Below are 26,643 nucleotides of genomic sequence, written 5' to 3'. Positions count from 1 at the left end.
GACATATGAGTCCATCATAACATTAATGAAATACTGTGAATACAACTGATGAGAAAGTGGAGCAGAATGTGAAAAAATACAAAATGAAGTGCTTAAATATTAAAAGTGGACAAACCACTTATCACAGAAGAATTACAATAACAACGCACAGTGAGGCCAAAAAATGTGACCATGCGATTAAAGGGTCATAACACAATGTGCATCAAAAGGCCATGTGACATAAAACGACTATTAAGTGACCATATAAATACCATAAATAAATGTGACACCACATTCCGCTCTTCCACCTACGCATTACATCACTGTCACGTGACTTCATCAGGGTGAGATCCTGGGGAATGCAGAGTAGCCAAAATTCTGGACTGTGAGGGAGCATCATCTTGTGAGATTTGGGCTACGTCACATTCTTTAAGATCTCATTGCAAGGATGCTGACATCACTCCCTGCAATACAGAAACTTAGGGAAGGGTAGATATATTAACTAACTTCCCCATACAGGTTTTTTTGTTTTCTGTTTAGTTCAGCATTTTAGCAGTGGGGAGGGGGTCCTAATTATAAAAAAACAAAAAAAAGACCTTGCTTGGAGTGCTGGGTGTGCTTATTAATAAACACCAGACTAATGACCCTAAAAGTATTCATCTACCTCTGCTGTGCATGGGGTTACTCCTTGTGTTGTGCAATAGACATTGCTTTGTGTAAGTGCATCCTAATAGGATGTATATGGCTGTGGTGGTTCACCACTTTTTTTTTTTTTTTTTTAAACTAGAGCAACCGGTGCCTGAAATAATTACTGTTACTAGTCTAGCCTCCAAAACTTTTCCTGTACTTTCCTTGAACCTAATCTGTACAGAGACAGGACCAAGCCTGACAAACTGTTTTCTCCTACTAAATATTTTGCTGAGCAATTTCTTTTTGAAGAGCATTTATTAAGAAGTGGGCCTTTCTGTTTGTGATTTCAGACATTTTGCCTGAAATAATTACTGTTACTAGTCTAGCCTCCAAAACTTTTCCTGTACTTTCCTTGAACCTAATCTGTACAGAGACAGGACCAAGCCTGACAAACTGTTTTCTCCTACTAAATATTTTGCTGAGCAATTTCTTTTTGAAGAGCATTTATTAAGAAGTGGGCCTTTCTGTTTGTGATTTCAGACATTTTGCCTGAAATAATTACTGTTACTAGTCTAGCCTCCAAAACTTTTCCTGTACTTTCCTTGAACCTAATCTGTACAGAGACAGGACCAAGCCTGACAAACTGTTTTCTCCTATTAAATATTTTGCTGAGCAATTTCTTTTTGAAGAGCATTTATTAAGAAGTGGGCCTTTCTGTTTGTGATTTCAGACATTTTTGCCTTAACAGAACACTGACTTTTCATGTTTTGAAGATGTTCCAGTGTCTAAAGATCAGGTTAACAAAAGTCTGGAAGCCCTTTCCAACATCCTGTTCTCCCCAGAAGGGACAACTATACAACCGTCTATAGCTCTCATGTTGCTTTGTCAGACTTTAGAGATATGGACTTGGAGCGCATAACTATCCTTACTTGACCATTCAGTTATGGAATGTTTGAAGCTTATACCGATGGTATTACACTATTATGTTGATGGGTTACTGGATATTGTTCACCTCTTCTACTGAATTAGTTTCTCATCTGTTAATATGCAGAGACCTCTTTGTCTTAAATGTTGGTCAGTGAAACAACTTTCCAAAATACACTTGCTGCATTTGCCCTTTTGATGGGCAACATCTCTTTGGTGCTTCTCTGGAAGCGGTAGTAAAGTCCACGAAAAAAAAAAAGCACCTTGGCAGCTTGTCATAATGTGCTAGTATGCATCATGTACTAGCACGTTATGACAGACTTACTTTAACCACTTGCCTACTGGACACTTTTACCCCCTTCCTGCCCAGGCCAATTTTCAGCTTTCAGCGCTGTCACACTTTGAATGACAATTGCGCGGTCATGCAAAACTGTACCCAAACAAAATTTTTATCATTTTTTTTGAGACAGAGCTTTCTTTTGGTGGTATTTAATCACCACTGGGCTTTCTTATTTTTTGCTAAACAAACTAAAAAAGACTGAAAATATTGAAAAAAAGTTTTTTTTCCTAGTTTCTGTTATAAAATTTTGTAAATAAGTAATTTTTCTCCTTCACTGATGTGCGCTAATGAGGCTGCAGTGATGGGCACTGACGAGGAGGCACTGGTAGGTGGCACTGATGGTAATTGACAGGCAACATTTGCTGGCATTGACAGGCAACACTGATGGGCACTGAAAGGCAGCACTCATATATGGCACTGATAGGAGGCACTTATTGGAACTGTTAGGCGGCACTGATTGGAACTGTTAGGCGGCACTGCCTGGCACTGATCTGTGGCATTGATGGATAGTTACAGGTGGCATTGATGGGCACTGATGGGGCTACACTGATCATCAGGGCACCGATCATGATGATCAGTATAGGTGTATCCTCTGAGGAATGTTGATTACCGGCTCTCCTCTCCTCACACAGTCAGTGTGAGGAGAGGACTGCCGATAACCGATATTTCCTTGTTTACATGCGATCAGCTGTAATTGGACACAGCTGATCACATGACAGAGCCAACGTCATCAGCTCTTTACTCTGATCAGTGATCCGCTGTGTCCCAGGGACACAGCACACCAGCGATTGCCACGTGCCCCCGGGGGGCGCGCATGCTTAGTTAGTGGGAGGACGTCACATGACGTCCTCCCCAAACGTGAGAACCACCGTCCACCCATCCTTTTCCTTATGTGGCGTGCAGGAGGCGGTTAAACAAAGGCCTACAGTGGCATTCTGTCACTGCCGTTCGCACTTCCATCTTCACCCAGTCTTCTTTTCGTATTTGCACTTTCCGGCCATTTGAATGGTCGTGCTGCGATTCCTGCGCATGTACACAAGAGTCTTGGTCACAGCACAGCACTCTCATTGGACGACATGTTCCAGTGTGCCTTCCATTCGGAGTGCAGTGCGCATGCGCCGGTGACATCACTGACCACTACAAATATGAATATCTTATAAACAGTACACATTTAGGAGATATTGACTACCTACATATCTGTATTATATCTTATTATAGGTTTACCTGTAGGTACAGGCCATAAAATGGAGTTTATTACCACTTTAAAGATTTCAGTGGTAGAGGAAATACTCTTTTGCCCAGTAAAAGGAACCTAAACCCCTTCTTCGTTTACAAAATGAGAGGGCAGTCTGTTGGCCTTTGTGGAAACCTGGGCTGAAAACCACTCAGGTGTATGGGTAAAAGATGTAGTGTCCAGGGGCTACATTGTAGAGTTTAAATACTGAACATGCCTCTGACCTGTTTCATGTGCTCCAACCTGCCTATGTCCTCTGCACCTGCACAAGCTATTAGGTTTCTATGCTGCTGTGGCAGAACTCCAATGTTAGTCATTACCATTGTTCAAGAAGTGAAAAGGCTTCTACCTAAACCTGTTCCACTATGCCCAAAACCAAATGGGTCATATGCCACATCTTGGATGTTAAGCAAATCAATGTCTTAAAAGAAAAATTTGCATGAAATCCACCAAATCTGTCATTGCCTCTCTTCATCAGGGAGACTTTCCAGCCTTTGTGTACATCAACGTCCACATCTTCCTGACACATCCTGCAATTTGCTGTGGGTTCACAACAATATTAGTTTGTAGTGCTTCCATTTGGTCTGCCGTCCACACCCCAACTATTCACCAAGGTACTAGTCCCATAGTGAGATAATTTGCTGACCTCCTGTTGAGAGAACATTCATCACAGATCCCATGTCTGATAGACTGTCCATACTCTAATGCTTTTTAATTTTCTACTTCCAAATTTGGACTTACAGTCCAGGAGCTGCCCCACTTTCCGCTTTTGCATGAGAGTTCATTGGAGGCAGTCCCATTTTCCCAATTTCACTCCAGACTGTTGCAACTCAACACTCTTTCAACAGCAGACAGGACTTTTAAGAGACGTTTTGCCCAAGACAAAATTTTCTCTTTGATTTCCATGGCATGACTTCTGGTGCCTCTCTGATGGTTTTTATATTCCACAGCCATGTCTCTGACCGAATTCTGATCAGATGGTTCTGCAACTTGAAGTAAAGATGAACTTCTTTCAGCATCCAAGTCCCTTGCACCATCAGGGTATCTAGTACTTCTTTCCCACTTGTCAGGCTGGCATCCATTCTGAGAATCTTCCAGAAAAATGGAAAGAAAGATTTACCCTACTTAGCTGGATTCCTGATCCACCAGATCAGAGCTAATGTGGTCTTGGGTGTTAGGTGCATTCGCTGGTCCAGAGATTCCCCAAGACGTTTACATGTGTACCGTATTGAAAAAAACAAGAAAAAAAACCTGTCCTCTAATGCTCTAAAATATAGACTTAAACCCCAGAATGTTCATGGCTATCATATAGCTGTATTCGTGGTGAACACCTCTGAAAGCGGTGTTTTTGTGCCCATGTGTATAAGCCCTAAGTAATTGCAGATATGTGAAGTACTGTATATGGACCTCCCTCTTTGTGCAATTAAGGGTTTCTCACCTAAACCTGCAACTGATAACTGGTTGTTTTTTTTTTCTATGGATGTACCTTGTTTGTGCAAGTTTTTGTTTAGGCTTTTTCTTTCTGTTGACTACATTAAGCTGTTGGTCTGAGTTATTTCTCTTGCTCGGGTAGTTGTTGCCCCACCTATTTGCTCCCTAAGGTGAATGATTGCTTATCATTAAGTAATATGTAAGATTTCACATAGCTAAGATCACTCAGTGGCTTTTACCCTCCCCTCAGTTAAGACAACTTTTGGACATTGCACATGTCCAAGAATTTTGTGACTACCCTGCGTCCCTGGATAATAAGGAAGATTTCTGTACTTAGTGTAAACCTTTTCCTAAAGTTCATTGAGGGACACAGGCCCTGTCCCTCTGTGTAATTAAGAACTATGTGTTGCTTGTTCACAAAATTGCAGCATGACTGTTGGAGGCTTGGTTTTATGGGGGTTGGCTTAATGTTCTTTATTTGCCAATGTGCGCACTTCCTGTAGAGAGCAGAAAAATCACATTTCCAACAATTATTAATATCCTGCTTAACTTGATGGAATTCAAGAAAAATATACTGCAAGTAAAAAAATAACATTATTGGTTTACAATGTTGAAGAATGAAAGTGATCCTGTGGTTTCCATCAACTCCCTCTCCCCATTACATTTTTCCTCTGGGAGCAATGGAAATGCACATTCTAATATGTGAGGTGGGGGGGAGGAGTATGTGCCCTGAGTTGTCAAATGAAATACTTTCAGCCCTTTCAGACTGGAAATATGAGTTGAGATTACACAGGGCTGATTTTTCTTTTTCTTGAAGGAAAGAAAAGTAAGTTTATGCTGGTGAGGATGGAAAAGAATAAAGTGAACCTGCATGAACAAAGTACATGTTCACTAAAGTAAACCTTTGGCCAAGCTATGGGCATTCAGGTATTTTTAAATATTAACAAACCAGTAAATAAGCTTTGAAACAACTGTCATTTGCCTCTGGAGCTGCAGGCTCTGTGAAGTAATCCTTAAAATTCATAGAATAAGCACTGAAGTTGAGCAAGATGTGTCTCTCAGCAGCTAAGTGCACCCTGATACCCAGTGTCTGTAGCTACAGAGGTCATTGAAGGCTTGTTTTAAAGCTCATTTACTGCATTAGATAAGTGAAGTGAACTTCTGCGCATACTATACAATTTAAATAAACAAATAGATGCTGCTGCTGACATCAATTGTGTTCCCACAATTTTAAATAAATTATTTAAAGGTGATGTAGCACTGCTAATGGACATCAGTCAGTACTAATAAACAATACAGGTGAATAAACTGTGCTCATAATCATAATATGAATAAATGACCAAGAACATAGACCATAAATATAAATTAATGAATAATGTGAATAAAGATACTAAAGTGCTTTCAATAAATGAGTTTCCAAATATCACATGATCCAACACCGTGATGAATGTGAATTTTCATGCTAATAACAGTGCCACTCCATGCTCTCAGAACTCTCACCTCCAACGCATGTAAAAACGACATGCTAATATGACATCTCCACACATCCAGACCTTGCGATATCACTTTAGTCCATTCCTCCTCCCATATAATGGATACTTTTAAGATGGTAATAAAATCTTCTGTCTCAGCGGATACCAATCACCTCCAATGCATGTAACACTTGCATGTATTTAACCACTTGCCTACTGGGCACTTATACCCCCTTTCTGCCCAGGCCAATTTTCAGCTTTCAGCATTGTCGCACTTTGAATGACAATTGTGTGGTCATGCAACACTGCACTCTTATGAAATTTTTATAATTTTTTTCACACAAATAGAGCTTTCTTTTGGTGGTATTTTATTGCCGCTGGGCATTTTATTTTTTTGCGCTATAAACAAAACAAGAGCAAACAATTTGAAACATTTTTTCTTTGTTTCTATTATAACATTTTGCAAACAGGTAATTTTTCTCCTTCACTGCTGTGCGTTGATGAGGCTGCACTAATAGGCAGCACTGATGGGCAGCACTGATGGGCACTGATCAGGTGGCACGGATAGGCTCTCACTTCCACAAAAACTGCCTCAGCCCACGCTGAGAATCCATGGTTGTTTTAAAGCGCTTGTCATTTTAATATACAATGTAAGTATGATTTGTTGTTTTTTTTTTTTTTACTGACTTACTACACTATATGAGGCATTCTTTCATTTGGGTGAGGTACTGGCATCCAGCAGAACGGAGGATTTCCATTATTACCTATTATTATCCATTATATGGGAGGAGGAGTGGATAGCCCTCTAGTGGCTAAATAAGATATTGCGAGGTCCAGATTTATGGAGATGTCTTATTAAATACATGCAAGTGTTGCATGCAATGGAGGTGACAGGTATCCACTAAGACGGAGGATTTTAATACTATCTTAAAAGTATCCATTATATGGGAGGAGAAACGGACTAAAGTGATATTGCAAGGTCTGGATGTGAGAGTTCTATGAGCATTGAGTGGCACTGTTATTAGCATGAAAATTCACATTCACCACGGATTTGCAGTCACGGTGTTGGATCATGTGATATTTGGAAATGTATGAACTCATTTATTGAAAGCACTTTAGTATCTTTATTCACATTATTCATTAATTTATATTTATGGTCTATGTTCTTGGTCATTCATTCATATTATGATTATGAGCACAGTTTATTCACCTGTATTGTTTATTAGTACTGATTGATGTCCATTAGCAGCACTATATCACATTTAATTAATTTACTGCATTGCTAATAATATGTAAATACTTAAATGTCCATTGTGATTTCCGTGGATATTCATGTTCTTTTTCTTTTTGCTGGATTATACTTAACAAATATTACAAAGATGCAAGCATTGATATTACTGTAAATAGAAAGGGCCAGATTTAGGAAACTTTCAGAGGGAGTAACTGTCCCAGACATATCATAGTAACGAATGAAACTCAAACCTGATTGGTTGCTATAGTTTATTTGAAACAGATATTCTCTTAGTCATTCAGTTTTATATCTTATGATCAAAGGTTTTTTAATGTCACATTATTTTTCTCTACTTTTACTTACAGTCTATAGGTGAAGGTTTTAAAGAAGCTGTGCAATATGTTTTGCCTCGGCTACTTCTAGCTCCTGTTTACTACTGCCTGCACTACTTTGAATTTATTAAGGTAAGCCGGAGTTTTAAGAATTATTTATTCATGAGTAAATAAATTCATTCAACAAGTTAATTTGTGGCAATTGTGGAGGCAAACCAATTGCATGTGCTATAATATGCCTACGTATAATTTTATTTGAAACCAAATCAATTGTGCACCAGGGCTGCCTCCAAATTTAAACCATGGTTTGGAATAAGGTATTAACTTTTGCTCTGCGATGCCCCCATGCCATTCTGCAGTCCGGTGGCCAATAACAGTGCTTTTTTCAGTGTGCAGGATACAGAGTCAGAGCTGAATTCAAGTCCTCAGCTCAAAGTATCCTGGATCAGAGCTTCACTAGGCACAAAGAAGAGAATTTAGTGATTAGTAAGATGCCTGAAGTTCTTTTAGATAATCTGGACTGATTCATTAATATTTTCCTTTGAATATTTGTTTGCTGGTCTCATACTGTATATCTAGACTGCCTAGTTTAGGTAATCTTTTCCTTTAGGTATTTGTTTTGTTGGTCTCGTATATTTCTGCAGAACTACATAACAACAGAGACCCCGGTGATTGTGACACCTCAATATGCGTTATTAGGATGCTGCATACATTGCAATATACTGTTGTTTTGAGAACTTACATTGAAGTGTTCTAGGATCCCAAGTGGTATCTTGATTGACTACTGTATTTTTCGCTCCATAAGACGCACCTGACCATAAGACGCATCTAGATTTTAGAGGAGGAAAACAAGAAAAAAAATATTCTGAAGCAATTGACTGCAGACATAGTACAGGAAATGACCAGAGACTGCAGACAGTACAGGAGATGACCAGAGACTGCGGACATGGTACAGGAGATGACCAGAGACTGCGGACATGGTACAGGAGATGACCAGAGACTGCGGACATGGTACAGGAGATGACCAGAGACTGCGGACATGGTACAGGAGATGACCAGAGACTGCGGACCTTTTGGGAGCGGGGATACCTGAATTTGACAGTTACCTGCTCCCAGTTCAGTGGAGTTGTCCTCCCTGTAGTCTTGTGGAACACGTGACAGGTCCCAGAAGACTACAGGTGGCCATTCACAAACCGCAGCGCTTCTTGCGCAGTGGGCACCCGGCTGTGAAGTTGCAAGCTGTTACAGCCAGGTGCCCACACTGAAGATGACGGCGCCAGGGAGAGAAGACGGTCGGTGAAAGCAGGACACCACTGGACCGAGGAACAGGTAGGACAGAGGAGGAGGTTCTTCTGCACAGTAGAGCTGAGCGGCTGGCCCGGCATTCTAACACGGCGGCGGGAATACCGGTCCGGCCGCTCCATAAGACGCACAGACATTTTACCCCATTTTTTTTGTGTGTGGGGGGGGGGGGGGGGGGGAGTGCTTCTTATGGAGCGAAAAATACGGTATGTCAAAAGCAGTTCCTTAATTTGCTGGCTTACATAATTTTATATTTAAAACAGTTTTTATTCTTCATTACAGCAATTAGAAGAAAAAAGTGAGGATGAGGAAGATAAAGAATGTTTAAAACAGTCTATCACTGCTCTACTCAACCTTCAGAGCAGTATGGAAAGAATATGTTCTAAGAGCCTGGCAAAGAGACGACTCAGGTATCCAGAAACCTCACATGTCATGGCTTTTAAGGGTTCTTACTATTTCATCGGCTATTGTTTCTGTGAAATATGTATCGTTTATTCAAAGAATATACAAAACTAGACTTTATCATCAAATGTTGAGACAACTGTTAATGACTGAAAGTTGTCATGTTTACAGTGCAGATCAATATATTTATATCATTTCCGCACATTATGAAAAAAAAAAAAACCCTTTTCATAGTGGTACTACACTACCCTTAGGGACTTAGGATGACATATTCAGGTACATTGGCTTATGCTGCCTTCAGAAGATTGGGCACTGGCAGCAAAAGCTGTAAACGCAGCCAAGTATAACCCCTCCTCTACTCCCTTATTGACCGTATAAGCAGCTGAAAATAAATGAAAAAAAAAAGAAAACTAATGCAGTTACAATATTTAAACCCTTTGTGTATAAAGGTAAAACAAATGTTAATGCCTAAGCACAATTTTTTGCAACTTTTAACATGTATTAGTAAACCTGTACATATCATCACAACTACTTTGTGCATCCAGGTGGATTATACCTTGTTTTTTTTCAGGACAAATTGCATTTTCATTTGCTGTTAAATGATAATGGATATCTCCTTTTTATTATCAAAGGAAAAGAGGCCAAAAATTGTAAAACTAAATCTTTGTTTTTTTTAAATTTAGCTGTATATTTTTTGCTACTACCATAATCCACCACCAAAGAACAACTCAAAGTAAATCCTCCTGCTCCTGACAATCGCAGCAATACCACATTTGTATGTTAGTTGTTGTTTGTACCCGTAGTAAAGCCCTGAAACAATAGTGCACATTTCGTTTGTTTTTGTTTAATTCTACCTAAAACACACTCCCACCCCAAAAAATACTGACCTTGACCCAAACACTATCTCTGGCACTGACGTAGATCGAACCTTGATCTAGGTATTTTTATAGTATTTATTTTTTTACACACTTGTTTTTTTTCTCTCTGAAAGAGGATACTATATATCTTTCTCCTCCATTCAAAGAGAGAAAATATGGAGGCAGGCTTCACAATGACTGATCACTGTGATAGACAGTGAGGTTATCATAGCGATCATGTGACCCGGAATCGGGAGTTTTGGGTCCAGATCGTTAGTATGGTTAGTACAGGACCCGGGGCTCTTGGTAAGACCCCGGTCTCTGTGCTGGGAGACAGATATACAAATATGTGGCCCCATGGAAAAAAAGCCAAGTCCAGTGGGGCCACATATTTGTAAACGCTCCGCAGGAAGGGGTTAAAGTGGTAGTAAAGTCAAAACATTTTTTTGAATAACAAACGTTTATGTACTTCCCTGCTCTTCAGAGAGCAATGATAGGGTAAACTAGCCCATTCACATTAGGTTTTGTGGTGGGGGATGCAATTAGTCGAATCGATGCCCTGTGTGCATCAGCTGAAAGCTAGTGTCTCCCCCTCTTCCTCCCACTGCTTTCAGGTGCTGCATACAGGGCAGCAGTTCCTCTACTTCCCCCCGGTCACCACACCAATCACCCTTCTGTGCTCTGTGCCTCCTGCCTGTTTATGTGCCTCTGCACACAGGTGCCTGATGGGGTGGGGCAACTGCATGGAGGAGGAGGGTCGCGTGCTGAGGGAGTAGTTGAGCGGTGATCTCCTTTCTGCTACACGGACTGTGCCATCCCCAACTTATCTGTGCTGCCTCCTAGCTCCATGTCCTGCTGCTCTTTGAGCTGGTCTTGCCTCCTCCTCCAAGTCATTCTTTGCTAGTTTATCCTCACACTTTCTGTGTTATTGCCCCGCTGACCCTGCTGACCTATCCTCAGTCATGTTGAGGTACATGCTTTCTACCTGGAGTCGGGTCGGATACCAGAGATCCTATAACGGAACAGCAAGTTCATCAAGTGGGTTCAGGTGAGAGTGGAGCATGGAGGAGGAGGGGGGAATATGGAGGGACTGAGAAAGTTCTACAGTGCAAGACAGTGAGAGGGCTGGGGGACTTCTACAGTTGAGGGGGACTGAGACTTCCCCGGACTTTCCCTGTACTGGGGACATCCCATGTGTAAGAGAGTGACAGGAGTCTGCATGGGGGAGGGGCAAATCCTTGTTATGCTGGGACTTGTAGTGTGCAGGCAGTAGGGGGACCCCTGTGTGACTTGACGGGACCACAACACTGGCGTAAGCGTCAGAGGTTACAACACAAACCCACCAATGCGACCTCCCTGTCACAAGTGGATTTACACCTGGACAAAAATAAATAAATTAAAAGTTTAAAAATTATAAAAAAAAAAAATGACAAAAATAACAAAACTACTGACACCGTCCACTGCCCTACTTACTGACACTGTCCACTTTTAAGGTATACTAAGTTTATATCTTTACAACAACATTTGATTTATTATATTTTTCTATGTTTTCCTTACTATTTAGGTAGGCCTTGCTAATTAATTTCTTTAGAAAAGAAAAGGGTGCCAAACCCCAGTGTATTTTGATTTTTCATGTTGTTCAGGTAGATCTCCACCTCTCAAAGGTTGACTACCCCTGCCCCTACAGGGTATTCAAAAGAATTGGAGACGTATGTCAAAATGTGGACAGTTTCTCCAAAATTTTTTGAATTACTCTCTCAGTATGTAAATATAGACCTGCAATAGTTCTTTAGCCACTTGGCATGTGGTAGAAACAGTGGGTGGTAGTGGGGAGGTCCCAGGTCAACTTTTACATCACAACCCACAAGCTTCAAGTTATGCCTCTGCATTTGAACCTATGGTCCAAAGGATAGGGTTTCTCCCTTTCCTGTTAAGGTGCACTCTATCAGATCTGCAGGTGCTTCTTGGGCTTTTCAACATCAGGCTTCTGTTTCTCATATTTGCAAAACTGCCACCTAGTCCTCTGTTCACACGTTTAAGTTTTACCAAGTGGATGTTCAGGCCTCTTCTGCTGCCAGTTTTGGCGTAAGGTGCTACAAGCTGCTCTCTGGGCCTTTCTTGACCCGATATAAGGGCTTCTTTGTTACCGTTTTGCCCACACCTCGGCCACGGATCCCCGTGGCCTTCAAAGGACTGTGTTCTTACCAGCTCTAGACAGCATCAACAAGTATTCTACTGGTGGAAAGAGCTCCCCTTGGCCTTCAAAGGACTGTGTTCTTACCAGCTCTAGACAGCATCAACAAGTATTCTACTGGTGGAAAGAGCACCCATTTTCCTCAACAGAACACTGGTGGAGTGTATTAGTCACTGGGGTGAAAGCAGAAGTCTTGGTAAGAGAGGAAAATTGGATCCTGTCCTGGCCTTCATATTCCAGCTTTTCCGCCTTGTACATTCCGTAAGACAATTGGTAGGCAAAGTTTCTGCATGGACCCAGAGAAGTGGTCTCTACATCTGAAGCTTTAACAGCACCTGTGTCTAAAGTCGGGGATGCCAGATGTGGACCTCCTGGCCTCCAGGTTAAACCGCAAAGTGGACAGGCTTTTCCCTGGGTACACAGGGATCCTCTAGTGGAGACTCTGGTAAGTCAGTGGGTTCAGTACACCCTGTTCTATGCCTTTTTTTCCCCTGAAAAATCATTTTCATCTGCTTTGCAGCATTGAAGATGGAGGGCATTCTGGTGATCTTCAATGTTCCTGACTGACCCATATGTGGTATGCTGACCTGTTAAGACTTCTGGCAGATATTACGTGGACTCTTCAGGAATGTCAGGATCTTCTTTTGCAATTATCCATTTACCATCTTGTTTCATGGTGGGTAGCTTTAACGACAAGACTGTTGAAGCCTGAATTGCCTACCATGCTAAAAGCTAGAAAGTCTATTTCTAGTAAGGTCTATCATTGTACATGAAGGGCATTGTTTACTTGGTGTGGTTGGTGGAGTCTTGGCTTTCACCCTCCAATGAGATGAATCCTCTCTTTCCTTCAGTTGAGCCTAGACCAGCATTTGGGCTTCAGCACTATAAAGGATCATGTTACTGCCTTTTCTTTTTTTATTTCAGAAAACCATTGACCTCCCACTCTTCTTAACACCTTTGTACAGTAGGTGTTTTATGTAATTTCTCCTGTCTATTCCCCAGTGACTTCATGTGATCTGAATCTGGTTCTTTCTACCTCCTCTTCTTTTCAGCCACTGAAGCTGCCATCTTAGCCTCTGTTTGATCTGCAATTGCAGTGGTACTGCACATATGATCAGTTATGACACGAGCCATTTGATTGTTTGACAGTTTGGTTGAGAGCACAAGCAGGCATGCCAGGAATGTAATAATTTTTTTAAACCATTAAATCAATGGTTTTAGTTCCACTTTAAGACAAGAATGGGACAGTGAAATTAGGCTGATTAGGGTATACTAAGGAAGCCCATGCATGCTTAATTTTGTTTCATTTAGCCAGTGGGTTTAACTAAAACAACTGATCTGATTCCCCCATCCACGCATTTGATATGAATGAGGGGAATCCTTCCCTCTGAGTTACTGTATTCTGACAGCAGGGAGACTTCTACACCATCTACACTAATCAGTGCTTTCAGCTATAGCCAGTGGCGCACAGATTGATTAACAAAAACCCAACAGGCTGGTTCTACAGAAATCAATTGATAAAGTGACTTCTGTACATTAAGCCTGGCCATGCACGGATCAAAATCCGGCCAGTCCCTCCCTGCTGAACCAGACACATTTCGATTCATGGATGGCCAGGTTTATATGGGGTTAAATATGAACAAATTTTATTTAAAAAAAAAATGTTATTTGTCGAGTTGTGACATCATGTGCAGATCATCCTTTTAATCTGCAGATGAATGAAACGGAGTAGGTACAAAAGTACCAATGTATCTTTGTATCCATCTCGTGTCTAAACACTGTGTCACAGTCCTTTTGGCAGCAGCAACTTCTTCAATTGCTGTATTTACACACTGATTCCAGGGATTAGGGGAACAAGGAAGATTTTGGCATTACTCTGTTAGACTTACTGTCTGTCTCCATATCCTTCACTCTCATTTTCTGCACCTATTTGCCTGTCTACATACCATCTGCCACTCTATTCTTACACATACTGCCTGTTGTCATACCATTCACACTCTTCTCCCGCACATACAGTACTGCTCATTATCAAATGCTTTGCATGCCTTTAATGAACATACTGCCATCATGCCTTACGTGCTTCTTTCTGTCACATGTTGCCTGCCACTATATGCTTGCCACTGCCGACTGTAAAAAGCTCTGCACTTCTCTTCTGCACAACACATCCACCATCATACCCTTTGCTTTTTTCTCATCCACATACCACCTTCTGATAGATGCCGTGCACTCCTCTCCAGTGCATACTGCCTGTCGTCATACACTCCATGCTCCTTTCATGAACATACTGCCACTCCCTCTGCACAGCTATCCCACTGGGGATGGTGTGTTCAGGGTGGTGTGCAGTGTTAATTTTCCGCCACGCATAGCATTTTGTTTTTAGGCCAGAAAGTAAAATTTTTGTCTCATCTGGCCAGAGCACCCTCTTCCACATGTTTGCTGTGTCCCCCACATGGGTTCTTGCAAACTGCAAATGGGACGTCTTAAGGATTTCTTTCAACGATGGCTTTCTTCTTGCCACTCTTCCATAAAGGCCAGATTTGTGCTGTGCACGACTAATAGTTGTCCTGTGGACAGATTCTCCCACCTGAGATATGGATCTCTGCAGCTCCTCCAGAGTTACCATGGGCCTCTTGGCTGCTTATCTGATTATTGCTCTCCTTGTTCGGCCTGTCCAGTTTAGGTGGATGGCCATGTCTTGGTAGGTTTGCAATTGTGCCATACTCTTTCCATTTTGGATGATGGATTGAACAGAGCTCAGTGAGATTTTCAAAGCTTGGGATATTTTTTTAAAACCTAACCCTGCTTTAAACTTTCCCACAACTTTATCCCTGACCTGTCTGTTGTGTTCCTCGGCCTTCGTGATGCTGTTTGTTCACTAATAACATAACAAACCTCTGAGGGCTTCATAGAACAGCTGTATTTATACTGAGATTACATTACACCCAGGTGGACTCTATTTACTAATTAGGTGACTTTTGAAGGCAATTGGTTCAACTAAATTTTAGTTAGGGGTATCAGAGTAAAGGGGTATGAATACCAATGTACACTAAACTTTTCAGATATTTATTTGTAAAAAATTTTGAAAACTATTTATCACTTTTCTTTCACTTTATGTAAGGCCAATGTGGTTCCAATATTTAAAGAGGGATCAAACTCTTTACCAAGTAATTATAGACCTGTTAGTTTAACTTCTATAGTTGGGAAGATACTGGAGAGTTTAATAAAAGACCACATAGATGAGTTCTTGTTGGAAAAAAAATATTTTAAGCAACAGATTATAGCATGGATTCATGAAAGACAGAAGTTGTCAAACAAATCTGCGGTGAGCAAAACCTTGGACAGAGGGGTGTCGGTGGATGTGGTATACTTGGATTTTGCAAAAGCATTTGACACAGTTCCCCACACACTGCTAATGTGTAAGGTCAAGTCTACATGCTTGGAAAAATCCGTATGTAAATGGATAAAGAACTGGCTAAAAGATCGTATTCAAAGAGTAGTGGTTAATGATTTCATACTCTGAATGGCCTAGGGTTGTCAGTGGTGTACCCCACGGTTCAGTGTTGGGATCCTTACTTTTTAATATATTTATAAATGATATTGGGTCTGGGATTAAAAATACCATTTCGGTCTTTGCAGATGACACCAAACTTTGCAGTGGAATAACTTCCTTACAGGATGTCTTCAACTTACAAGCTGACCTCAATACACTGTTTAATTGGGCATCTATGTGGCAAATGAGGTTTAATGTTATAAATGTAAGGTTATGCACTTGGGGGCTAAGAATATGCTTGCATCATACATACTAGCGGCATACCATTGGGGGAATCAATGGTGGAGAAGGATCTGGGGGCTCTGGTAGATCTCAAGCTTAATAATGGCATGCAATGCCAAGCTGCGGCATCTAAAGGGAGCAAAATCCTCTCTTGTATTAAAACTGATATAAGGCTTGAAGGAGCTCAGCTATGAGGAAAGATTAGAGGAACTGAATTTATTCTCTCTTGAGAAGAGGAGATTAAGTGGGGATATGATCAACATGTATAAACACATCATTGGTTCATATAGTGAAATCGGTTTAGAACTATTCACCGTGAGATCATCACAGAGGACAAGGGGGCACTCTTTATGTCTGGAGGAAAAGAGATTTAATATCCAAATACGGAAAGGTTTCTTCACAGTGAGAGATGTGGAATAGACTCCCTCAAGAGTTGGATCTGGTCAGCTCAGAGGATTGCTTTAAAAAAGGCCTGGATTCTTTCTTGGATTCACATAATATAACTGGTTACTAACATTTATAGGTAAAGTTGATCCAAGGAATATCTGGCTGCCTCCCGGGGGATAAGGAAGGAAATTTTCTCCCCTGCTGGAGCAAATTAGACCATGCTTTGCTGGGGTTTTTTTTGCCTTCCTCTGGATCAACTGTGGGTATAGGCTTGTAACTTTTTTTTTTTTGAACTGGATGGACTTTTGTCTTTTTTTTCAGCCAGACTAACTATGTAACTATGTGCCACTTTGTGATGGTCTATCACATAAAATCCCAATAAAATACATTTACATTTTTGGTTGTAACATGACAAAATGTGGAAAATTTCAAGAGGTATGAATACTTTTTCAAGGCACTGTATTACCCATTAACTTTTAGGATTATGTTTTTATATTTACCAAGTGTTGTAACTTGCTTTGAGTACCTGGAGATTAAAGTGTTAAAAAGTGACATTATTATCAAAGAAGCATACATGTGAATATTCCATATTTTATTTCTTATATTAACGCCATCTGTATGTACAACCCCAATTCCAAAAAAGTTGGGACGCTGTGTAAAATCAACATAAAAACAGAATGCAATGACTTGCAAATCTCATAAATCCATATTTAATTCACAATAGAAAATAGAAAACATATCAAATGTTTACACTGACAAAATGTACCATTTTAGAACCAAATAAGGTAATTTTGAAATTGATGACAGCAACACATCTCAAAAAAAGTTGGGACAGGGCAGCAAAAAGTTGTCAAAATAAGTGGTACAAGTAAGAGCAGGAAGAACAAGAGAGTCAGAGCTTCTCAGACATAAAGATGGGAAGAGATACCCCAATTTGTGAAAGGCTGCGTCTAAAGGTTGTTGAACAGTCTCAGAATAATTTTAGCTTAAATTTGCACAGACTTTAATTGTGTCATCCTCTACATTACTTAATATCAAAAGAATCTGGAGAAATCTCAGCTCAAGAGACCAGGCCACAATATTGGATGCCTATGATCTTCAGATAGCACTGCATTAAAAACAGGTATGATGGGCTCAGGAGTACTTCTAAAAATCACTGTCTGGGGATTTTCCGGTTTATTAGCGCTTAGTTCAAGAGCCTTGCCTCTCTGTTGGTATGTGGGGGCTTTAGTGCATATGGAACGGGCAGCTTACTAATCTGGTAAGGCACCATCAATGCTGAAAGATATATCCAGCTTTTAGAGCTGCATATGCTATCATCTTTACATCTTTTTCAGGCATTGCATATTTCAGCAGACAATGCTAAATCTATGACAGCAGCATGGCTTTGTAGTAGAAGACTACCTGCAGTCCATACCTTTCACCAATTGAAAATATTTGGTGCATCTTGAAACAAAAAATACAACAAAGCAGACCCAGAACTGTTGAGCAGTTAAAATCCTATATCAGGCAAGAATTGGACAACATTCCTCTCCCAAAACTCCAGCAACAGTTACCAGATGTTTACAGAGTGTTGATAGAAGAAAAGGGGATTTTATACCATGGTAAACATGGCCCTGTCTCAACTTTTTTGAGATGTGCGGCTGCCATCAGTTCCATATAGTTCCCTTATTATTTTTTTTAAAGTGGTACATTTTCTCAGTTTAAACCTTTGATATGTTTTCTATTTTCTATTGTGAATAAAATATGGGTTTATGAGATCTGAAAATCATTGCATTCTGTTTTATGTAGATTTTAGTGTCCCAGCTTTTTTGGATTTGGGGTTATAAAATTGTTTAAACATTTTAAGCTTAACCGCTTCTCCTCCACCCTATAGCAGAAGTACTGCTACAGAGCAGCAGGGCTGCGCAAAATCACATATTATACATGATTTGCATTTCCAGGTAGGGGGCATGCACCCTACCCGGGCTGCCAATGGAGGCTACAGATATCAATCACTGGGTCCCTGCCAGAGATTCCCCGCCAGCACCCGGCAATCATCGAGTAACGCTAACAAGGGAGAGACCTATTTGTAAAGGTCTCTCTTCTGTCAGCAATAACATGCTGCTGTGTATTTCTCTGCACAGCAGAAAAATACACAGCAGCATGTTTCCCTGGTAAAACACACACAGCACACACAGTAAAACAGCACACAGTTAACCCTCTGATTGTCCCAAATGTTAACTCCTTCCTGCCAGTGTCATTAGTGCAGTGTCAGTGCTTGGTATTAGTGTCATTGGGATTTCAGTGGCAGTTAGTCAGTTCCCACCTAGTGTCAGAATGCCCGCCACAGCCCCACAATAAGTCGCTGCTATCACTAGTATAAAAAAATAAATAAATTCCAGTATATATACTGCCATTTGTAGACACTATAACTTTATTCCCTGTATTGGGATTTTTTTTTTAGCAAAGACGTAGCAGAATACATTTTGGCCTAAATTTATGACAAAATTTGATTTTTTTTTTTTTTTTTTAATTTACTGGACATGTTTTATAGCAAAAAAGTCAAAAAAATCGTTTTTTGTTTTTTTTTCTTTTCAAAAATTGTCAGTATTTTTTTGTTTATAGCACAAAAAAAATAAAAACGCACAGGTGATCAAATACCACAGAAAGAAAGCTCTATTTGTGGGAAGAAAAGGACATAAATTACATTTATGTACAGCGTCTCATGACTGCGCAATTGTCAGTTAAAGTAACAGTGTCGTATCGCAAAAAATGGCTTGGTCAGGAAGGGGGGGGGGGTGGGGGGGTAAATTCTCTGGAGGGCAAGTGGTTAAACATGTTTATTTTAGGCCAGTTCAAAACAAGTCTTGTTCAATATAATTGTTTAGGCTCCATTCACATATAGGAATTTTGAATCATGAGCACAATTGCCACATTTCTGCACGCAATTTCAAAACATGCTGTTAATATGTCAAATTGCGCAGGTGCCATTCATTTCAATGGCACCTAAAAACATGGGGCGTTTCTACCACGATTGACGTGCGACAAATCTTGCACATGGAGCCTTACTGTCATTTTTCTTTTTGTCTTAGAGTCTAAGTAAAGCTTGAGGCAAATTAAAGATTTTTTTTGTTTTTTTTTTGCTATATGTTAACTTTTACATGGTTAGTGTAAACATTATGTAGTGAATACAAGGGAGTGGGAGTGCCTGAGCCTTGTCTTTTGTTTTTAAAGGAAGTGACATTAAAGGCAGTCAATTGTTATTGTCTGAAAGCTTTTTATATTTTGGTGTCTCCACAAGTTCAGGTCACTCACACACAACCAGCCTTTAAAACCCCACAAATGGATTGCTTTCAGGTTTGTTTCATATGTTACCGATTATAATTTGCTGATAAATGACCAACAAACATGTTTAGTTTTGTTTTTTTCTTTTAGAGGCATTTTACTTTTGTGTAAATGTAGTTTTATACATGTGTATGCATATAAATGATGTATTAAACATACATACATAGAAGTTTAAAGATTTTTTCAGTGTTAAAATGTTGATACATTTGCTTATTTTAAATCTTATTGATAATTTTGTTCCTGTTAGTCTCTTTTTGTTTTCTTGATATATTAATTGCTTTTGCGAACTAAAATTGCTGTGCTGTAGCCTTCTGTGCATCTTTTACCATGAATCAAATTTTGAATGTTTTCGCTGGGACTTGATTCATTACATTGATTCATACAGAAATGAATATCAGTGTTCATCCTAAAACAATTTTGTCTTGGTTTCTGATTATATAGCAGGACTGCTTATATTCAAATTAATTAATCTCCTAAATTAGAGGGAATAATAAGTTGATTGTGCCTGCTGTTCACCTATGATATATAAAAGGAAGAGTGACCATACACAACCATTTTTTCCTTTTTTTTCAATGACTCTTGGAGCATCGGGAAAACAGAATGTGGAGTGGGAGTGTGTGGGCTTATATCAAGAATTATTTTATTTGGAAATTGCATTGAGTTTAATTTACTGGTCAAATAGTATACAAACAGTACTTATAAGCGTTCTTAGAAACAATGTAGAAAACCACTGGTGAGGTATCTTTGTGAACAGAGAAGGGGCAGGGATTCAGGCTGATAAGGACCCCTACCCATTGTATAATTTCCTAATGTTAAAAACAGCATCTGTAGTGCTCATTGTTGGTCTTTACCTTTTTGTACCACACATCTGACCTCAAATACAAATTAAAATCATTGTCCTCAAAGGCTAGAGCTGCACATTTCTAAAAAGGCATAGCACAAGAGAGCACTCAAGCCTACGTAAAGCTGAAGACGGATGCTTCTTTTAGTGTATTATAAGTCTGAAGGTTTTAGGTTTGTAAGGAAAATGTGTTTATTGAAAACTAACTAACTAAGTAGATAATATAGTCTATGTAATATTCTTCATATTGCACAAAATGAAAAAAAAAACAACTGATCCTAACAAGTTATGGGCTTATAAAAAATATCAACATAATGAATATTAAACTAAACTGTTTAATACGTAAGCATATAATACCATGCAACAGTATATCTATTATCTGAAAGTTCTCTCAAAACAACATAAGAAACAACAAAAATGTTTTAACCAAAACAATGTAGTGATGTGTCCATTTTTTTCTTTCTCTCCCAAGGAAATGATCACCTCTGTGAGGCCTCGTTCACACTTGGACTTAGCAGAAACTGTGAACGCACAACACACTAGTGGTGACATTATTTCTTAATGGCACCTTAAACGCTGGTTACATTTGCACGGCAAAACATGCTACACAAAACCGTGCGTGGCTCATGTCCAAAAAAACGTGATGCAGTATCATTGCTCAAGTGTGAATGGGACCTCAATACACTGCATACCACTCGTGATTCCCTCACCGGTGTCTGTCTAAATCCCACACAGTTATTTGACCTTTGGCTTAGCAAGGTCTGTATACACCTTTATAAATGTTCCTACCTGCACATTGTGATTTTCAAGTGAAGGTGTGCATTGATTATTTTTTTTCATGGTATCATTTGTTGCCCTATATGCACAGCTTATAGTAAACTCTTCACATTCCAGCGTCAGACGTTTCTGTTCAAACATGAGGTGTGTGGCATGCTACTGCACAGGTTAATGCATCACCTCTGTCTGTAGCCTGGGAAGAAACTAGATATCCCACAATCCCCGGGTTTTTCTAATGCCCTGCAGGTGAGTGCTAATTAATTAGATTTGACACAGTTACAAGCAGACAGAGCAATTAATATAATGCTCACCATGCAGTCTTTCATCACAATTAGCACTCCCACATTTGTGATGCAACATAGAGGAATTGTTGAGGCATGGGTTGTGACCCAAACCAATAAGTTGCCAGTACCCTTAGCAAGCAGGGACAAGCTAGGTGGATTAGTGCGTAGAGGTAGGTGAAACAGTCGGCCATGACACTACAAAGTGCATCCACAACTTGTGAGCCCATCATTGCAAGATACAAATAGCTGGGTTCAACCTTAATTCCTGCTCTTTCCTCACGAGCAGTGATTGACAGCAGCGCGAGCCATTGAAGAGAGAGAGAGCCAAGTGAGTCTGTGCTCTCGTGCACATCGCTGGATCAAGATCGGGCTTAGGTAAGAATAAGGGAGGGGGGCTGGATGGGGAAAGCTTATATGCAGAACCTTCTGCATAGAAGGTAAAAAACTTTCTGCCTTTAGAAACACTTTAACTATCTGAGCACCACAAACGTAAAATGCAATTTAACCGATTTTTATATTCAAAGCAAACTCTATCATCCATCCAAGTCTCCGTGCTTTATTTTGTTGAGAAATCACTTTAAAAAACACCCTTTCGTAGCATTTTTTGGTGCGGTAATCTTAAGTGAGGGAAGACCATTTTATGTAGCATTAACGTCCTGAAATCCATCTGCCCTTAGTTCAGGCATGCAGGCAGGAGATTGTACTTAGCTGAGAACCCCTCCTCCTCTGAAAGGAAAAAAATGCCAATGAAGACTCCTGGCATGTATGACGATGACAAATGAAGAAATGTAAACAAAATAGTTTAAAACAAGTAAATATAGTAGACCTTTCTGTCAACTAAAGCTAACAGCATAATAATTAAAAATAGTTAATGTTGATTAAGAGAGTTTAGTTCCAAATTTAATGTTAGTATCAATAGTAAGCCTCTCATCACATGTTCACATTTCTCAGAAATGCTGGCAAAACAAAAGTACTCAAAATAGTGGTTAACGTTTAAAACCATTCATTTAAAGACATAAAATCAATCCACTTTTTGAGTTCTAGATTAGAAAAACCTCTTTGCCTCAACCATACACTGCCCAATCTGAGATCTTATTTACCATATATACCATCTACGGCTTTGAATCGTAACTTATCTTCACTAACCCACAATGTCGACAAATATGAAAACAGTCAGTGGGAGACACGGAAATAGCGAACGCTGTTACAGTATCTCAGCCACTGGAAAACAGCCACTCTGTGTGTTCCTCCTGCCTACATTGTAAGTCCGTGTGTTGTTAACATTCCTAGGCTCCCCAATCTGTTTTGTCCTGAGGAATTTGTCAAGGGACACATTATTATTACACATTATGGGACACTACATTATTTTGTTTAAAGACGTTTGTTGTTTCTTATGTTGTTTTGAGAGAAAAAGTTCAGTATATAGATGCATTGTTGCACGGTATTATACAAGTTAGGAGGTTAGTAGATTATTTATTATGTTGATATTATTATGAGCACATATTTGATGGGATCGGTTATCAGGTTTTTTTTTCACTATTTGCGCTATATTTAGAATATGACATAGTGGGTGTTAATGTCCCTTATTTAGAACTGCACTTAGCGCATTCAAAAGAGAAACCGTGCAAAAAAAAAATGGTTTCAATTTCACTTTATATATTCTTTAATAGATCATGTCTGGTTTGTAATAGTAAGTTATTGGGAATTCTGGGACCAACACTTCCATGATTTGGAATTCAGGGGTCAAAACTTTCAGGATAGTTGATCTCTTGGATCCTCCACAACACTCCTTTTTTTTCTTTTTTTTTTTTTTCTGCTGACCTCCACGCATTACAGGATACAGTGATGATATAAAGGTCCACAGGGAAACCACAAAGCACTGCAGCGGACCAAGGAGATTGACACTCCTATAAGTGCCAGTTTTACAACAGACTTCAGAGACCCATTTCACAACATAGGAGTGGAGATCATTGCAGCAGGAAAAATAAGTTTGTTTTTTTGCAGATATAGCTTAGCTGGATATTTTTTGTGCAGCAGTATGTTAGCTGTCAATGTTAATTCACATCTAGATTAAGTACATTCATAAAGTATTTAGAGCCCCTTCACTTTTTTAATTTTGTAATGTTGCAGCCTGATACTACAGTCGTTTAAATTCATTTTTTCCCTTATTATTCTACACTCAGTACCCCATAATGACAAGTGAAAACAATTTTGGAAATGTTTGCAAATTTATGAAAAAGGAAAAACTGAAATGTCACATTGGCATAAGTATTCAGGCACTTTGCAACAACTCTTGAAATTTAGCTCAAGTGCCTCCCATTTCTCTTGATCCTTGCTGAGATGTTTCTATACCTTGACTGGAGTCCGCCTGTGGTAAATTAAGTAGATTGGACATGATTTGGAAAGGCACACCTCTCTATAAAAGGCCTCACAGCTGACATTGCATACTGTGTTAGAGCAAAAGCCATAAAGTCAAAGGAGCTGCCTGCAGAGCTCAGAAACAGAATTATTGCAAGCCACAGATTTGCGGATAGCTACAAAAAACGTCTGCTGCACTGAAGGGTCCCAAGTGCACAGTGGCCTCCATAATTCTCTTCCAAGTGCTAGTCACCCAGCCAAACTGAGCAGTCGGGGGAGAATGGCCTTAGTCAGAGATGTGACCAAGAGCCCGATGGTCACTCTGTCTCAGCTCCAGAGATCCTGTGTGGAGATGGAAAAGCGTTCCAGAAGGATAGCCATCACTGCAGCCCTCCACCAATCTGGGCTTTATGGCAGAGTCGTAGACAGAAAACATATGGAAGCCCGCTTGGAGTTGACAAAAAAGCACCTGAAGGACTGTGAAGAGCAAGGTCTGATGAACCCAAGGTTGAATGGATTGGCCTCATTTCTAAATGTTATGTCTGGAGAAAACCAGCATTGGTCATCATCTGCCCAATACCATCCCAGCAGTGAAGCATGCTGGTGGCAGCATCATGCTGTAGGACTGTGAGACTGGTCAGGGTTGAGTGAAAACTGAATGGAGCAAAGTACAGAGGTATCCTCAATGAAAACTGTTGCACTGTATTTAGGACTTCAGAGTGGGCCAAAGGTTTACCTTCCAACATGACAATGATCCTAAGCAACAAAGCCAAGACAACACAGTAATGGCTTGTGGGCAACTTTGTGAATATCCTAGAGTGGCCCAGCCAGAGCCCTGACTTGAACCCTACTGAACATCTCTAGAAAGACCTGAAAATGGCTGTTCACCGAAAGTTCCCATCCAACCTGACTGAGCTTGAGAGGATTTGCAAAGAAGAATGGCAGAAAATCCCCCAATACAGGTATGCAAAGCTTGTCACATCATACCCAAAAAGATTTAAGGCTGTAATTACTGCAAAGGTGCTTCAACAAAGTGCTGTGTACAGGGTCTAAATACTTAAGTACATGGGATATTTCATTTTTTTTCTTTTTATTAAATTAACATACATTTCCCTTATCACCCCTATATGATAACCCCGCTCTTCCTCAGGGGTTGGGCTCTTTTACTATTGGACCCTTTACACGCGCCTCCTGACCCGTAGCTCAAGACTTTATCTGCCGCCAATCAGGTCTTCCGCTCCTTCAAAATGGGCCTAGGGATTGGTTGACCACTTTACACCTATCCTCATTTTGCAAGCACTTACAGTCTTCCTCCAACACTCATTGCCCACTTTCTGTGCTCCCTCTCTGAACCACCGAGACACGTCCTAGTTTCCCTCTATAAAGTGCTCCACAATTTTCTTCATTCTGAACTCCCTCCCTACACTAAAGTGTGGGCTTGAGACCTAGGTAAAGACATATCGGCTGAGGATTGGTCCACATCATTTCACTTCACTCATAAATCGTCTATTTCTTGCTATTCAGAAGAAAAGAAGTTTAAGCTTCCTTCTCGATGATACAGGGACCCCCTCTCCCTACACAAAATTTTTCCTTCTACACCTGATCTTTGTTGGCACTGTAATAGAGCTGTTGGTACACAGCTCCACATTTGGTGGGACTGTGATCAAATACAACCCTTCTGGTGACAAGTTTTTACTGTATATAACAGGATCTATGGTGAGTCCTTGGCCCCATCGCCAGAAATTGCTCTTCTCTCTATATTACCGGGCTCACTGGCAGCGCAGAAGAAAAGTCTGTTGCGTTTCTTTCTGTCTGCGGCCTGCCAATAGATACCCCTCTTTTGGAAAATGGCCATTCCCCACTCTTTCCGATGTGGGTTTCTGTGCTTAATGGTACCATACGTATGGATGAAATGCTGGCATTTGCCAATGGTACCTATGATAAACATAAGTTGCTGTGGTCGGTCTGGCTCCATTTCTCCTCCTCTTCGACTCTCCGTGATATGTGTTCCCGTGTTGCGCCCTAGTGGGGTTGAGCCTTGCTCCCGCGACTCATTTTTTGGGCCCTGCGATCTGTGCCAGGATGCGGGCGGCGGGGTCACTCCGGTGGGATACAAGTGGGGAGCCACCTTGATTCTGCTTTCTGCCTTCTGCCATTGCCATCTCCTAATTCCCTCTCTTCTCTCTCTTCTCCTCCTTCTCTATCCTTACCACTGGGTTCCGCCCCCCCCTTTTTTTTTTCCTCTCCCTTCTCTTTCTCAGTTTGGGTTTACACTCCTGGTTGTACGGAGTTCTCTCATCTTTTTCCATACATCTCGCCTGAGGATACCTCCCTGAAACTATTTTTTGTTATATCTCCATAATATGGGTTATTGATCCTTCCCTCTTGCTGTTGTATTGCATCATTTTCTTCCATCCACATGGATCATAGCCACACTTGTGATGTTTACTTACTTGTACATGTTCTTTTTATTTCTCATGCTTTGTCTGTTAAATTTGTGCAAAAATAATAATGACAAATTTTCCTTTAAATTAACATACATTTCTAAAATTCTATTTTCACTCTGGGG

The 26,643-nt window shown here is 40.3% G+C and overlaps 1 protein-coding gene across 1 annotated transcript in view; it reads left to right on the top strand.

Moving 5' to 3' along the window:
* SOS1 (SOS Ras/Rac guanine nucleotide exchange factor 1) overlaps positions 1-26,643 on the top strand; it is a 308,846-nt gene that overhangs the window by 184,786 nt on the left and 97,417 nt on the right. Inside the window, exons 8-9 of the mRNA XM_089681755.1 lie at positions 7,607-7,705; positions 9,158-9,285. Of these exons, the coding sequence (XP_089537881.1) occupies positions 7,607-7,705; positions 9,158-9,285 (227 nt within the window). The remainder of the gene's footprint in view (positions 1-7,606; positions 7,706-9,157; positions 9,286-26,643) is intronic.

This window comes from Staurois parvus, unplaced genomic scaffold (genome assembly GCF_062004578.1).
Source record: "Staurois parvus isolate SC_StPar_1 unplaced genomic scaffold, SC_StPar_1.0 ptg000277l, whole genome shotgun sequence".
NCBI classification, from domain to species: Eukaryota; Metazoa; Chordata; class Amphibia; order Anura; family Ranidae; genus Staurois; species Staurois parvus.
Note: the sequence above shows the minus strand (reverse complement) of the source record. Positions and strands in the feature narration are given on the sequence as shown.